Source organism: Nanorana parkeri, unplaced genomic scaffold (genome assembly GCF_000935625.1).
Source record: "Nanorana parkeri isolate BGI_ZX_2015 unplaced genomic scaffold, ASM93562v1 scaffold115, whole genome shotgun sequence".
Classification (NCBI taxonomy): Eukaryota; Metazoa; Chordata; class Amphibia; order Anura; family Dicroglossidae; genus Nanorana; species Nanorana parkeri.
The window spans coordinates 864680-881631 of NW_017306383.1; the positions used below are offsets into that span (position 1 = coordinate 864680).

General features: G+C 41.7%; 1 protein-coding gene across 4 annotated transcripts in view; it reads left to right on the forward strand.

Moving 5' to 3' along the window:
* USO1 (USO1 vesicle transport factor) overlaps window positions 1–15916 on the forward strand; it is a 67650-nt gene extending 51734 nt beyond the window's left edge. For all 4 annotated transcript variants that reach the window (XM_018553295.1, XM_018553297.1, XM_018553296.1 and 1 more), the window contains 7 exons: window positions 717–855; window positions 3232–3395; window positions 4312–4380; window positions 6703–6801; window positions 10303–10401; window positions 12265–12480; window positions 14938–15916. In XM_018553295.1, coding sequence (XP_018408797.1) covers window positions 717–855; window positions 3232–3395; window positions 4312–4380; window positions 6703–6801; window positions 10303–10401; window positions 12265–12480; window positions 14938–15024 — 873 coding nt within the window. In that variant the 3' untranslated portion in view covers window positions 15025–15916. The remainder of the gene's footprint in view (window positions 1–716; window positions 856–3231; window positions 3396–4311; window positions 4381–6702; window positions 6802–10302; window positions 10402–12264; window positions 12481–14937) is intronic.
* Window positions 15917–16952: the final 1036 nt, after the last annotated feature.

Genomic DNA, 16952 nt, shown 5'->3' on the forward strand with positions numbered 1-16952 from the left:
TCACTGCATTGTACATATTGTAAATGACATACAGTGCATCCCCTGCCAGAAAGCAGCATAGCCATACACCCGTGATTTTTACAGTAGCAGCACAGCTTGGTAAAGCATACTGGTCATCACATGGATAACACACTGATGAGTTCCTCTCTTTTTTGCTGTCAGAATGTTCCCTGTCAACACATGTATACTACAACACACCTGTCTAGCTTCTAGAGCTGGCCCTTCCTTCCCTTCCCGATCTGAGATCAGTACAATGGATTTCAGAACTAACTTCCATAGGCCAATATCAATCCTCCTCCACCGCAGCATCAGAGAGAATGGCAGGTGCACCCCGGCCAAGCCCATCCCGATCCACCCACAGAAAAAAGTCCGGTCGCACACTGCAGGCATCACTGAAAAGTTCACTGTAGCACACAGGTACACGTTGTCCCAGCGTAGATCCTCCTCATTCCGACATGTTTCACCCAACAATGGGCTTAGTAATGGGCTGCAGCCGGACTTTTTTCGGTGGATTTCAGAAGCCTAACTTCTACACAATACATTTTTATGGGGGTTTTTTATGGTTATATAACTGGATTTTTTTATTTTTTCATACACTGCCTGGAGTTTTGCTTGAACCCGGAAGGCTACTGTTATCCTTAAGGTACAGATCATAGCCACAGCTATCTCACTCCAGATTGATAGATAACGATTTCCTCTTGATATACAATTTGCAGGACATTCAGCTGGATGAGCTGAAGCAATCTGTTTCTACTTTACAAGCGAAGAATGAACAGTTCCAAACTACAGTCTCACAGCAGCTCGCCCAAATTCAGCAACACAAGGATCAGTACAATCTTCTGAAGGTACAACTAGGTATGAGAGCATTTCATCTCTTTTATTTGTTACTTGTTATGTTTCAGTTCCACACTCCGATTTTGAATATACATTCCTTAGATTCTGAACAAAAAATGATGAGTTACTGATAAATGTGGGGTAACATTTATGGCAATCTGGAAGTACATTCTCAAAGGTTTGCAATACATTAGACTAAAGCTGGACATACACTATCCATTCAGCAGTGATCTCCTTCCCATTTGCCAAATGTCCATTTTTAAATCTAATTTGGTCGAAGGAGCCGATCCGAAAACTCTCAGCCAATTACTTGCAGTCAGTGTTTGGGTATTCTGACTCCCTGTTTAGCATGGATGAGGGAATCCAGCATTTCTTTCCACAATTTCTGAATGAGCAAAGATGATCAGTGTATGACTAGCCTTAGTTTAAATCATTCTGTTTATTTCTGGATGACTTTGTTTAGTATTGAGGTTGCCTTTCTCATTTTGTATTTATTTTGCTCATAGATTTTTCTTGTTTATGCTTTAAAGAAGAACCCCAGGCAGAAATCTTAACCCTTGCAGTGGTGCTACCCCCTCTTTGCAAGGGTTAAGTGCTCATTTCGTCTAGGGGGTAAAATTACGAATAACATAGATATACAGTGTATTTGACGCTGAGAGACATTCCATTGCTGAAGTGGAGCAGAGAGGCTTCAGGGACCGGTGTAGCAGCCAGCCGAATCTGAGGCTTGGGTGGGTTTATCCCTTTTTTAAAAAAAAATGTTTACACCCTAGACATGCACATTTAACCCTTGCACTGCGAGGGTAGCCCCACTGCAAAGGTAAGAATATTTCTGGCTGGAGTTCTTTAATATATTTTTGTTGTTCAGTAGAGTGGGGAAAGATTAGGTCCACTGACATGTTTTTATTACTGTGTCCCTATTGGGGAAATTTTCCATACAGACTGACAGGAAGTGATAGGAAATCTCTCTAAAGGGGACAGATACAACAACAAAAACAGTTTTTAGTGGAGTAGAAAAAGGAACTTCTGTAAGATTTTAAGTGATTTCTCTGTCTTCCTGTTGTGGTGTGCCCCTGTTCCCTTCTTTCTTTGGGTGGTCTTTCTCAAAAAAGGCTACATACCATACATACTCTTGTCACTAATGTGTATTCTGTTTGCATTCACTTTATTTCATGTCAGGGTATACTCTGTGTGTATACATTTTCAGCATTAATGCTAAGCTAAAGACATCAACATCTGTATGTATTATGTTTATCATTTGTATGTGGCTTACCTTGTGGTTATTAAAGTCAATTTTAAATAAGGAGTAATAAGTGCAACAATCTGATTTTATACTCTCTTTCTCATTGCTTGAAATATGTGCATGGCTCTATGACTCCCTTTGGCCTCTTCCTGATTGTGCACTTGCATCCTAGCTGTGGGTGCACATCTCTTTGCAGTTACATTTCCATTTTGGCTAGGACTACATATCCCACGATGCCTTGGGATGCCTTGTAGGGTGCAGGCATGTATGAGGGATGTTATGTCTGCTGTTCCCTCTAGTTATTGGAATTGTGGAGGACCAGCAGATTAGCTTTTCTCTTTTTATTAATGAAGATTGCATCCTCACTATCAAGTGAATCCAGGATGGTGATTGCAGCTGATTTCCCCTATCTAGCAGCTGCTGTCACTTTTTCAGACCCTGAGCATTACTGAGAATGAGTTGGATTGGCAGGTCTCACATATGGGACTCTAGCTTATTATACAGACGTGTTATGCGCTTGTAAGTCAACTTGGATCCCACGGAAGGAGTGGAAGAGCCCTGCATAGCCACACTTGAGTCTCCCTAGAGCAGGAAGTCCCTTACTGGCAGGATCAAATGAGGAAACGAAAGCTTGCATAGGAATAGCAAATCCCTCCACACATGTGAAGTTACTCAGAAGTGATCTGTTGAGCTTACACTTTAAAGCTGAGCTACAGCCAAAGCATTTGTTGGAAAGAGTAGAGGACCAATGTCAGTTTTTTTTTTTTTTTTATGTAACATCTGTCCATGTTGGGGATATTTGCCCTTACTTTCACCCAAGTAGGGACACATAAAGCAGCAGATCTCTCATAAAGGTTCTAACCCACTTCATTTCACGTTCCATTCCACACAAAGTCTGTTTCATTTTTTTGCACAGGTCAGCCAGGAATAGGACATATGTATACGGAAAGCACATCAATTATTTACCATTGCTTTTGTTTTATCAAACTTCATTGTAGGCCATAGGTGGAGAGAATGTAAAACACAAGAAAACTTTGGTTTTTTTTTTAGTGTCCTCACTGACCTTTGGTTTTGTAGACATTTTTGTGAGTATTTGTTACACAGCGCGTTACATTGCAGGTTAAGTCACTACATTTGCTTGTTTTTCTGAATAGGAAAAGATAACCAGCATCATAACGCCCACAGTAGTGGTGCACAGGTTAATGGCTTCCAACCAGAAGAGGTCAGTCGATTGAAAGAGGAAATTGAAGAATTGAAAAAACAACAGGATTTACTGAAAGGAGAGCTGGCAGAGAAAAACACCCTCATACAGAATCTGGTAAAGTGGTTAACCCCTTCATGACTGAGGCCCTTTTTTCCATTTTTGCACCCATGTTATATTCCACATTTTAGGCCTGAAAATGACGTAAAACCCCCCAACATTATATATTTTCTGAATGCCAAGACCCTATAGAATAAAATGGTGGTAGTTGAAAATTTTTATGTTGCGCAATATTAGCGCAACTCCTTATTAAACCCCAAAATTTAGTGACAAATTTAATTAAATGCCCCAAAACACAACAAATTACCCATTTTTTTAATGAAATATAAAAGAATTTATTTGTGTACTTCTTATTGAGTGTAGTGTTGTCAGTTTTGCCTGCCACTGTACACACATTTCACAGTTTAATAAAGAGGAGCTTTACTTCTATGTAAGAATAAATATCAAGGACCAATACTAACATTTTAACAATGATTTGCAGAACGTTTTGTTCACTTATGTTGTGTTTGATCACTGCAAGCAATTACTGCAAATATAAAGTATTTTTGTAAGGCAAAAACAGAAGAAAAGTTGTATTTGTCCTCAAAAATACATACAAATTATTTGTTGTCATAAATAGTGATAAATGTATTTGTCTGCAAAACCAAGGGGTATAAAATCTGTAGTCATAGGTTTAGGTAATGGGTGAAAAAAAAGACGCAAATATAAAATGTATTTATTATAAAAATCTACTATAACAAATGTTATTTTGTAGTCCTGGGTATAATAAATACAACAACAAACAAAAGTTCTTTCTATTTATTTTGTTTGTCTGGTAAACCAAGGACATACTTTAGACTCATTGCCTATGTTTAAGGAAGTGAAATGATTTGTGGTCATGTTTTTATGCATAACCATTCATAACCTGTGTTAAATAATGTTGGATTAAGCCCATGAAATATGTATCATTTATCTTATTCTTATGTTTTTTTAGAGCAGTCAAGCTGGTAGTCAGACAGAGCAAATTACGGAAGGATCTGAACAAGCTACAGAGCTACAAAAGGTAGAAGCACATTACATTTGCTTCAGTTTTCTCAGTTATGTTTCTCAGCTACGTTATTGTCTAATGGCATTTAGGAGGGAAAATAATCAGTAGTACTGTTTGTGTCTCAAATGGCCACCTAGCATAATACCATGATCATTTTAGAAAAACCTGCCTTCAAAATCGAGACGAAATCTTTTTTCTGGTTTCTATATGCCTCTGTGAGGACCACATTATTAAATCTATATAATAAATCAGATATTACTGTTAAATACGTTATTACAAAACTTGCTTAAAATAAGCATTAGGTGTTAATGTTTGCTTGCTCATTACATAATTCATAGCCTCTTCTGACCCACCATGCCTATCTTCATGTTATCATAATCATGAAGACCAACACATTCCACAATTTAGAATAGAGATAGGTTATGGGAAGATGGATAACTCTCTATGCATTTCTTAAACCAACGGTGTACTTTGGAGACAACAGGGGTTATTATATGTATATAAAAATAATAATCAGTACTGTGACGAACTAGGAGCCCAGTGAGAATACACAGAGGCAAATCACACGGAACCCGGCGTGTGGGGTGTTTATTGGGGAATTCAGGTATACAAATCAAGGTACAAAGGTTAGGTCCTGGGGGGTTGCAGGCCACGGGGAGGGTCAGACCGGAAGGTAGGCAACGGACCAAGGAAGGAATAAGTCCAGAGTCACAATGCTAGTAGTCCAGGGGTCAGAGGTGCAGCAAGAGGTAATCCAACAGGTAACAAGGCACCGTGTGAGTACATCCAGTACGAGTAGAACAACAGATCCCAGCAGTCCTCACAGCAGCAGTGGAGCAGAACAGGCAGGGTTAAGTCCGTATCCTTTTGAATCCACAGACAGAGACCGGCCTCAGCGCAGCTTCTAGTCCACCAGTCAGCGAGGAAGCGAGCATGCAGCCTTCCCACCAACACTTACAAAGGTCCCGGGAGGGGCCGGCATGAGAGGGGAGGGAAGGGGAAGTACACAGGCTGTTGCTGAGCAACTAACCCCCACCCCCCTCCCCCCTCATGTATCCTTTGTTCTGGGGAGGCTACAATGGAGAGAAACAGCAGACATGCCCTGGCTTGTCTCGGTGCCCCTTTCTCCACAAGTACAAATACCTTTTCAATGCTTTTGCTTAAAATATCCTATATCTGGGGAGAGGGCTGAAGGAGATGCCAAGATGTCCCTATCCATTTAAAAAGGGGTTTATAATAAAATTATATTGAGTCTATTTCCATACCTTGATATCAATGTCAGCATAAGTAGGGGGAGGTCGATCTGAGCAAAACAGAAATTTGATGCGCAAACAATTATTAATAACAGTGGGTAATTTATCAGAACTGGATCAGACAGAAGCTGATTGGTTACAATGAGCAACTGCTCCAAATTGTATCATTCATTTTCTTAACTGAACTAAGGGGGTTATTCACAAACCGAGTGAATAACCCAGCCGAAGTGAGCCGAACTAAGTTCGGCTATTCACTTCTGGCTTGTACTGGTGATTTCAGCCGTACATCGGCTGCCTTTGGCTGCACTTCGGTCAGTAGAACATCCTTTGCATGTTCGGCTGAGCCGAAGTGCAGAAGGACTTGACTCAGCCAATCCAACATCTGGATCAGCTCACTCGCTGCCGTTCGCCCTTATTCACATAGGGGCCGAACGGCAGGGAGTGAATAGCTGAATGGGGCCGAGCAGCATTCGGCTCGGCTATTTTGCTTGGTACCTCTGTGGTACCGAGGAGCAGAATAGAAAATCGTAGGGTAAAAAAATATTTTTTAATGATGTTCATAAATAGTGAAATTCAAATATAACTAAAGATATTTTAATAAAAAAATAATTTAAAAAAAATTCTAGCAGGTGCCGGCCAATGAATGACAATTGGGTGGAGCTGGACGTGACATCACGACCGTCTCTGCCAAGTTGTTGTTTAATGACAACAGGTCATTTAGGGACACTGATCTGTCATTACAACTGGGTGGAGCCAGCTGTCAGAGCACGGCTGGCTCCGCCCAGCTGTCATTTGCGGCAGGCTGTTTGCCCCGCTTCGGGTGTTACTTCGGCTCAGTCAAGCTGAAACATATGCCTTTGGCTCGGCAGAGCCGCTCGGCTGCTGTACGGGCTATAGTGAATAGCCCCTACAGCAGCCCTTCAGTTGGCAACAAGTTTAAAACACTATCCTATATATTGGCCTGCTTTCAATCAAGAGGTGCTAACAAGTTAAACTTGTAATTAAATATTTGCCTTTAGTAAATAAAGGTCTGCTTATATTCAAATGACAGGGAGATGTAACTTGTTTTCTCATTTGATTGCAGGATATAGAAACACTAAGATCTCAGCTATACGTTCAGTCATCAGAAATCAACAGACTACAAACAGAAAGGATGGAACTCCTGCAAAAAATAGAAGCAAATGTAAGTGGTCTATAAGCCATGTATCTAAATTTGTCCAAAAGATCATTTCTTAATTATTATTAAGACATAAGGGACACAGGATGTAATTCAGGTACATTTGAGTCATGCAGCTGCCTTTCTGAAGTTTGGACAGTGGCAAACAAAAGACTGCCTAGTATAACGCCTCCCATTCCCACTTTGCCTCAGCATTTTGCTAGTGTCCTTAGAATAACAGATGTCTTCTCTCCTCTGGGAGAAGCAAGTCTTTTTCTATCTTTTCTTTTTATCACAATTCCTTTTTCTACTAGCAACATTCTTCACTCAGCTACAGAGCAACTGGTGCTTATGGTCCAGCTTTCCAGATTGGCTGATCCTCAGCACAGCCTTGGACACCATACCCAGACCCTGCTGTGAGGAAGAAGAAAGGCCAACTTGCAATGTGTCTTCGAGCACTGGACTCTGCTGGAGGTGCTCTCTTAGACACTCTTGGTGTAGTCTGTATGGTAATTGGAAAGTGAGTATTTAAAAGACTGCTGATCTGCTGGGATTTTCACGCACAGCCATCTCTAGGGTTTACAGAGAATTGTCAGAAAAAGAGAAAATATCCAGTGAGCGGCAGTTGTGTGGACGAAAATGCCTTGATGTCAGGTTTAGAGGAGAATGGGCAGACTGGTTCGAGATGATAGAAAGGCAACAGTAACAGTAGCAAATAACCATTCGTTACAACCGAGGTATGCAGAAGAGCATCGCTGAATGCACAACACGTCGAACCGTGCAGCAGAAGACCATACCGGGTGCCACTCCTGTCCGCTAAGAACAGGAAACGCAGGCTATAATTCTCACAGGCTCACCAAAATTGGAAAATAGAAGATAGGAAAAACGTTGCCTGGTTTGATGAGTCTCGATTTCAGCTGTGACATTCAGATGGTAGGGTCAGAATTTGGCAACATGAAAGCATGGATCCATCATGCCTTGTATCAATGGTTCAGACTGGTGGTGGTGGTGTAATGGTGTTTGTTATATTTTCTTGGCACACTTTGGGCCCGTGATGCTATCGTGTCAATATGGACCAAAATCTCTGAGGCATGTTTCCAACACCTTGTTGAATCTATACCACAAAGAATTAAGGCAGTTCTGAAGGCAAAAGGGGGTCCAACTCGGTACTAGCAAGGTGTACCTAATAAAGTGGCGGATGATTGTATATAAAATACAAATACACTTAGTCCTTGAGCACTGGACTCTGCTGGAGGTACACTCTTGGTGTAGTCTGTATGGTAATTGCAGAGTGATTTACAGGTCCAGGGCTGAAGTGCAGCCAATGTGGAGCCCTGTCCCTGTAGAATGCCTAGGGTGTAAGCCCAGTGGAAAGGCAAAGACCTTTTGGATGGGGCATGTTCCCTGCTTGTCTACATGTTCCCTATTTTACATGGTGAGGACTGCAGGGCATCTTAAAATGCCACTACGGTAAGTCAGGGCTTCGTTCCTTCTGGGGGCTTGGTGTGTGCTTTTACTGCCCTGGTCAGTGCTTTTGTGACTTATAGAATTCACACTGGAGCGGTAGCTGTGACACCTTTGGTCACAAGCCAGTGACGGGGAGAGGCACAGCACCATGTTTGAATTTGACACCATGTTTGTCCACGTTTGCATACAGACTGATGCGCTCCACTGAGACTGCACAGCCTTTTTTTGGCTAGCGGACTGCCTTCCTGCCATCTCCTCAGCCACACCCATGCTATTTTGCTCTGGACCTTCCTCTAGACTCCCATCTGCCTTCTAGTCACAGTAAAGTGGGCAATACCTCATCCTGCTCCCATAGGGTCTTGTGTGTGCTCCCTTTGGGAAAATCCATCACTTGTATACAGAGTATGACTGATCAGAAGCACTAAGGCAGTGGTCCTGCAGGCCTTGCCAGCTTACAATCCACTAGCAGTTCTGGGGGGATTCTGCTAAAGGGTCTGACACTAAGTCTGGAACCTTGCCCCTGCCTGAACACTTCTTAGGCCTCCATAATCCCCTTAGGTGTGCCCCCCGTTTTGTCTTGGGAGGAATTTAATACTACCATGTCTGTGTTCATAGGGAAAAATCTCGAGTGTTAGCTGACACGGGATGCAGGGGCTGCAAGCATGCTTTCATGCCCTCCCCTCCAGAGTCCATCTCTGGTTTCCCTGTAGCTGCAGCTGCTTCTGCACTGTCAGCTGAGGATAAAGAGGAATACACCTTATTTGTGTTTTGATGACTTGATACGTGAGGAGTCTCAGTCTGCTGACATAACTCCCAAACTTAAGTATACCACTTTGGTCCTATTGACAGTTCACAAATCACTTGACCAGAAACAGCCTTCGTTAGCCTACCTACCAGCCTTTAAAACCTTTCCTGTACACTTAACTATTGCAACCTTTTTTGTATAGTAATTGGCCTTACCCTTAAAACATTTTTTTTTTTAAATAGGATATTGCTTAGAAAAACTTTATTTTTTAAAGTGGGATCTCCCCATGATGGATATGGCCATTTCTAGTCTTTACAAGACTGTAGAGGACATCCTGGTGTTTAAAGATCCACTGGATAAAAGGCTAGAAGCCTTTCCACAGCTTTATTCTCCCTCGCAGACCCTGCCCTGCAACCCACCATTGCTTCCATGTCCCTCTGCCAAAGTCTGGCTGTCTGGTCCAAGGATATGTCGTCAAATCCTGGATGTGTCTTAACTAATCCCTCTGTCCTCCATCTGCTCTGCCTCATGCCTATGACCTTACTCTACTGTGGGCTGGCAGGTATTAATACACCTAATGCCCAGAATGTGTCTCCTTTTGGTGCATATGTGTAGGAACCTTTGGCTCAAATGTTGGTCTGCAGGACATTGGTGCAACTACAGTAAAAGCCTATTTCATATGCCCTCTGTTGGAGAATACCTCTTTGGCGAATCCCTGGACAACTTTATTGAGGATGTCACTGGGACAAGAGCACCCATTTCTTGGAGTATCTATGGAGTATCTAGACCTTGTGCTAGATACTGCTGTCTCCAAGGTCTTCCTTCTACAGGTAAAACTCCTAACTCTATGGGCTCTCCAAGATAGTGTAGATCTTTTATCCCAAGGATTGGTTTACAACCATGCTTCTCAGGGTGACAAGTGCCCACCATGAAGCAGACTGTTGGGCTTATTTGGTAAGACAGAGGGATTTCTCATTGTCTGGTATGGGTTACTTCACTTTTCACATTACAGTTGATCTTTCCACTGCTTTACCTAATAAGCCTGTATGTCATACATTTCATGTTCACTGAGCTGATGGAAAGACTTTACAATACTGTGATTTAGAGACAGCATAATATCTGTGTATCTGGTTACGCTGAGGCAAAAACCTAAAATGTAAAACTTAGTGGACAGAAAAAATGGCGATGAGGAAAAAGGGAAAATATGCATGCAATTAACAATTTCATACTTTCCCTTTTTATACTTCTACAAACATTTAGCAGGTTAAATCTATAGCTCTTATTGTGTTTACAGATTTCCTGTTTTGTCTTCACAGGCTACAGCAGCAGCACCTGGTGACCATGCACCTCAAGCTAAAAATAATGAACTTGAAGAGAAAGTGGCAAGTTTGTCGAAGGAGCTTAACAGTATAAAGGTTTGTTGTTAACTGCATTTTAGACTAGGTACATGGAGATCAGTTTTGTTAATATTAAGCTAACAGCAGTGGTTCTCAGGACCCACGTTTGTCCTTGGTCATTAAGTCACGACCCAAGTCGCACTGCAATAGAATGCACGGCACTGCAGTACCGGGCGTTCGGGTGCAGGCAATCGGACTGTGGGCGGGAGGTGCGTTTGGGGTATCATTCAAATTAATGGCAACGCAACACACCTTCCACACCAGAACGCGCAGTAGATGCAATTGCGTGGTACAGTGCATTAATCGCATGGGACTGTGTGATTAACGCACTGTACTAGTGTGAATGGACCCTCAAACACTGACATACACACACAACCACAGACACAATCTCACACTCACAGACATTCACACACATACACACTCCAAAAAAAAATTATATATTTTTTTTTCTTTATTTTAAGATCCACCCAGTCTCCATACCTTATGATAACTGGAGTGGATCCTCAGCTTGGGGTCCAGTGTGGGATGCTGTGCTGTGATGGAGCTCTATCCATATGTGCATTGTTTGTACAGCTCCCTTGTGTGCCCTGTAGAGGTGCCAGGAGCCAGAATGTGACGTCAGTCCAGTCCAGGCACCTCTACAAGGCACATATGGGAGCTGTAAGTAATGCACATATGGATGGAGCTCCCTTATGACCATACTTCCAGCCCACCCCACCTCAAGCTGACAGCAGGACCGGGCAGCATATTTTGAATGGCTGCTCAGCGCGAGAACTGACAGTGAAAGGCTGAGGAGTCTCTTACCTAGAAAAGTGGAACATGAACATGGTGTCGCGACCCACTTTTGGGTCATGATCCACCACTTGAGAACCAAGGCTCTACAGGACTTCCAAAATGTACATATGTTATTCCAGGTGTAGCCACATCCAAATTATTGACTGCAGAGACTTCTAGAAACCTGACACCCTTAAACAAATATTAGGAAAAAAAACCATAGAAACTACCACTGGCATTGCATAGCACTCACCGAATTCAAATTTCTTGTTCATTTTTATTGAATATGTGTTACATGCGTCGAACAAGCCAATGTTTTGGGGACGCGCAGGGTCCTCAGGGCGACATAGTGTGACGCATGTTCAATAAAGATGAACAAGAAATTTGCATTCTGTGAGTGTTGGTGATTCCTTCCATTCATATCATGGAAACGTACCTGACATGCAGCCACCTGCTATGCACGGCCAGTGGTAATTTAGATGGTTTTTTCCCTAATTTTAGTTCCATCCATATCGTGGGAACACACAACACCATCAGTGTCATCACTTCGAGCACCGCTATTTGACTTCAGTATTCTCTTTGCATAGCAAGAGCCTTCATACATCTCTTTAGAGATTATTTGACCCAAAAAAGACAGATTCCTCTAAATCAATCAAAGCTTTATTCACACTTCTACATCTTGAGCACCATACTCCAATATATGGGCATATTGGGGAAGGCAAACAAATATGAAGGTGGGTGGATACGGTCTATATGTTAACTGGTTTTAGTTTATATAAGAACCCTTATTCCACATGCTCATTGAGTTAGGGACTAGGCTAACAGGTAAACTCTTTATAATACTTTGTGTCATGATACATGCGTTGTAAAATGCTAGTGAAAGCTTCTACACTGCCAGTGTGCATTAGGCTTTCAGTGGCCTCCGCTCAAATAGAAAGCCTCCCCAGGCATAAGAGTACTGTGCAGATGTACATGGCTATCTTACCACTGCATAGAGGTAATTGTGTCCACACTTGGGATCACACTAGAGTCAAGAAAACATGCTGTCCAAATGTAGCAGAAATAATACAGCATGTTCTTAGTGTTTTGTTGCTTTAATGTTTTTAGGAAGAACTGAAAGCTGCATCTGAAGAGAGAGCCTCTTTAAAACAGGAACTAGACTCTGCTCGCAGCACAGCAGCCATTTTACAAGATGAAAAACTTAAGCTGACACAGGAGGTCTCTGAGTCTAAGAAGGAACAGGATGATCTTCTGATCCTCTTGGCTGATCAAGACCAAAAAATATTTTCTCTAAAGAAGAAGCTAAAAGAACTTGGAGAGCAGGTACAAAAGTGTTCCCTGTTTATTTCTGTCTCCTTTGTCATGTATCATTGCCAGCTGTGGGTGATAATAAACATCAGTGATTACGTTGATTGATATATACTGTGTGTGTGTTTTGTGTGTGTGTGTCTGTGTGTGTATATATACACTGAGTGGCCAGATTATTATGACCACCCCATCAGTACTTTGTTGGGCCACGAGATGACTTTGTTGGGCCGCCTCGTGACTCCACGAGATGTTGAAAGGTGATGAATTTCTGCAGCCCCTCTTATGAATAAACAGGAAGCCTCTATACTGACTGCTCCTATCCATTCAATAACTATGGAGATAGTATGAGTTACTATGTCCACAATCATGAATGAATAGGAAGTGACGTAGAGCACTTCCTGTTCATTCATAATTGGGGACACAGTAAGCATACAATTACCTTAGTTATTTACAGACACCCTTGTCGGGATCCGTCCCGGCTGCGGTGGTCTCAGTAATACTGTAGCTCGCGATATACTGAGCTTTGGGTCACGGGAGGTCGCTAGTATATCATCCCCTGTCATCCCCTGACCCTTAAGAGAACTATGGGGAATAACACTTACCCCATAGTTCTCCTTTAAAAGATTTCACCACTGTTGCGGTTGATCCTTTGATTGCAGAGCGTGTGGCGCAAATGGCTGTAGGAAAAGCTGTAGGAAAATTCATGACAGTCTGCTGGAGGTTTCCCAATTTATCTCATGCATGAGTCTTGAGTTTATACACACGCTGGAATGCGGAACCTGCGTGTAAGAACTTCCTTTCAGATTTACTCTTGATACTATTATCAAGAACGCTACTGGTGGCAAGGGCACGCTTTGCTGTAGGGCCTATACACTACCAGTTCATGACTCTCCCTTTATTATTCAAGGTGCTGACTTCAATATTAGCCCTGTTGTGCTCTCATGGCATCTCCATTGTGGGATACTTAGGATTGTGGGGCACTTTACTACATCTGTCAGTGTTTCTTTGGCTTTTCGGTCAAATGCAATTGATTCCCAGATTTGCAAGGCTGCCACCTGGTCTTCTGTTCACAAGTTTTCTAAGTTCTAACAGGTCGATGTTGCAGCCTCATCTAATGCCAGCTTCGGGTGTAAAGTCCTACAGGCGTCTCTTGTTATCCTTAGGCCTGTTAACATTTGCTGTGTTGCGCACCCTCAGTCTTTCTGCTTTTGGACATCGTGAAGGTCCCCTCAAAGGACGCATTGCTTTGCCACAAAACTGAGGCATGCTGGTAGTAGGAGGGGTTATCCTGGGCTGGTGTGCAGTTTTTTTATTTGCTAGTGTCCAATCCGCCTGTAGGCAGCATTATAACCAAAGGTTAAAGCCTTCCTGCATCCCTCAACATAAAATCCATTTCTTGGAGTCCTTTAAGTATTAAAATCCTATTTTCTCCATGTTTTATCCCTTGATAGACCCTGCAATTGCACAAAAATATATCTTGATCATGACCGAAATGCACTCTGCTCCTAACTTTCTTAAAACATAATGCCCATGCTAGACTAAAATTGCAAGAAATGGTTCCAGCTGTGCCCAGATGACTTTTGCTGAGCTACAGAATACCTCCCCTTGTCCTTATTTACACAGTATAGGGAAGAGGAGTTTTGTAGTCCAAGGGAAAAGCTAGGAGGGCTGATTACTGTTTGAGATAACAAAAGCAGAGTGCGCAAAACACATAACTGATTTTTGCCACAATAAAAAAAAAAAAAATTTTAATGTAAATTATGGAAAAGATACAACAAAACGCTTTCAGCGGTCTATTTAACAGAACAAAAGGGACCAAATAATAGAAGTACATTTTTGTTGGGCTTGCATACATTTTATTTCTTTAAAATGCCAGTACTGCTTTGACCTAAGGAAGAGACTAAATGTTGCAAAAGCTTTTCCAGAAAAAAAGAACTGTTAGTGCAATTATTACAAAAAATAACAGTACTCCAAAACTTTCAATAACCAGGAATCCACTATAGGTACCCTAAGAGGAGATGCATGACTTAAAAAAAAAAAAACACGCCAATCAGCCCACATACATAGTAGCAGTTGTAACCTACAGGTTTTTAAGGGTGCTGATGTTAAAAAGATTTGGGCAAGCAGCCAGGTATTTTGTGGATGTTGTGACTACTTGCTGTACCCAAACTAGTGCAGGACTATAGTCACTGTCATTTGTTTGAGGGCTCTGTTGTGTACGGGCTCCAGTTTAAAAGGTTGGCTAGAAAGACAGGCTCTGGCTTACAATCTGAATGCTTTTCTATGTCAGTGCTGATGGGATGGAGAAAGGAGTCTCCAGAGATGGAATCTGTGTTTATAAACTAGCATATAGCACAGCTATCTTTACACTCTCTTTACTGTATATTGCACGCATTTCAGCTGTTTGGGCAAGCTGGGTTTATCCAATTAGGTTAACAATGAATATTAAACTATTTTCTGCCTTCCCACCAGGTGGAAGATGATGATGACTTAGAGTCCGGGGATGCCGCTGATGAAGATGATCTGGATGAAGACGATGGCAGGGAAGATGACATGTAGAGGCTTGCGTTGTGTAAACACCTAGTTGTCATTTTCCTGAAGAGTGAAATCTCTAGTAATTTCCCTAATTCAGCCTGTAGAGCGGTCATGCGAGAGGGTATGCAAATGGCAGATCTTTAGAGGTTAGCGCAGTTGCCATACGCTTATACAGTTAAGTAAATTCGAGAAAAACAGGGCAGTTGTTAGGAAAGTGGTTTGTATATGTTGTCATTTATTATTAAGGCAGTGTTATTTCAGCACCTTGGTGGTGCTCCCTGTTTTCTTAAGGGAAAAACATTGCTGTGCAATGCCAGATCTTCAGTGCTTGTGCAAATATCTCTGCCTGTTTAGCTCTCCAGATGCAGCCAGTTCATCTCGCTGCATGAAGGAACACTGTGGCATTAAAATAGAACTGTGTTCCTCATAGCCAAACTCTATGTTCTCTTCTGGATCTGGAGACAGAAGAGAACATTGAGGATTCTAAGTTAAAACTCCTCAGTTCCTTTTCTCTTTAGATTATGTGAATGAGTGTAGAAGACATGAGATGTGATGTTTAATGCCTTCACTCCTGCAACAGTTGCGTTATTCATCTGTTAAGGCAATGTCCTCTTCTGTTGCAATGGTGGAGGAATCAGTGTTTGTAGCAACGCTAAATTCTCATTTCTTTTTATTTACGCCAGGCATTTTTTTTTTTTTTAAGTGGACAGAAGGTTAGGAAACACAGATACCCCATTTATGATGTTTTCTTCAGTGGTTTACTTTGCTATGAAAGAGAAGACAAATTATATAATTTATTGGCTTAAATTGAGCCATAGAAAATTATTAACAGATCGACATTTTAAAGGAGTGAAAAATATGAATTACATTAATTTCATGTTTTACAAATAAAACAGTGCATTTACTTACCACTTTTGGCCTTGCAGTTTCTTTGTATTTTCCCCCTTGTGATTTAAAAAAATGTACTGCAGTCAGAATTGGAAAAATGAGCCTCGATATTAATACATTTGATATTTGCGGCGTCAATGATTTCCAAGTTTTAAGCAGCCAAGTGGTCACAATTCGCATGGAAATAAATTTAAAATGTCTTTTGACTAGTATTGTAGTGGTTTTACCACATTGAGTGGCCACATGGTCTAAACTGCAGTGGAAATCAAACTGGAAATGAGATAAAACTGGATGGCTGATTGAAGGCTGATGGGAAACCGTCCAAAACTGTGCAAGCCAGCCCAAGACTTTAAAGCAGATCTTTTCAAAACGGGGGAGTTGTAGAAGATAACCAAAGAACATACTAGCTAAAAGTGGGATATCTTTTGCATGCACCTGCCTGGTCACCCCTGTGCTGAAATCTTATTTTAACCAGGTCTTCCTCCATTCATCTGCCCTAGAAACGAATGACATACTCCACATAATCCCACACATCCACATACCAAGCTGTGGGTACTTTTCTAATGTGTATTTAACCTGATGTCTCACAGTATTTCACTGTAGATGTAACACCTACTGGGCATGACATCGGAAAGAGAGTATTTGGTGTATGGTTAGACTTGTTAGTAATTGAATTCACATGACTACAATCGCAAAAATACTGCCGAGATTTCATAGTTGTATATAACTTGTATACAGATGCATATGGTCCATTAAAAAAACACCTTAAGAGTTCTTTCTAGTTTTGTGGCTAAAAACAGAAAGCAGTGGAGAAACCTAAAAGAAAAGATGCAAGAAGGTAATCGTGTGAGTTCATCAGTATTGACTAGTTGTTTTCAGTTTATTAGTGAAAACGGGACCGTAAGGAAGAGTTGTAGTCTAAATGAACACATTTATAGTAAAGTCCCAGTTATCCCCCACGGGGATCAGTAGGTGACGGATAACTGTAGTTTCTGGTTGATTGTGAGTTAATAGTTACTCTGAAGCAAGCACCGCCCCCCCCCTATCCACACCACAGCCCCATT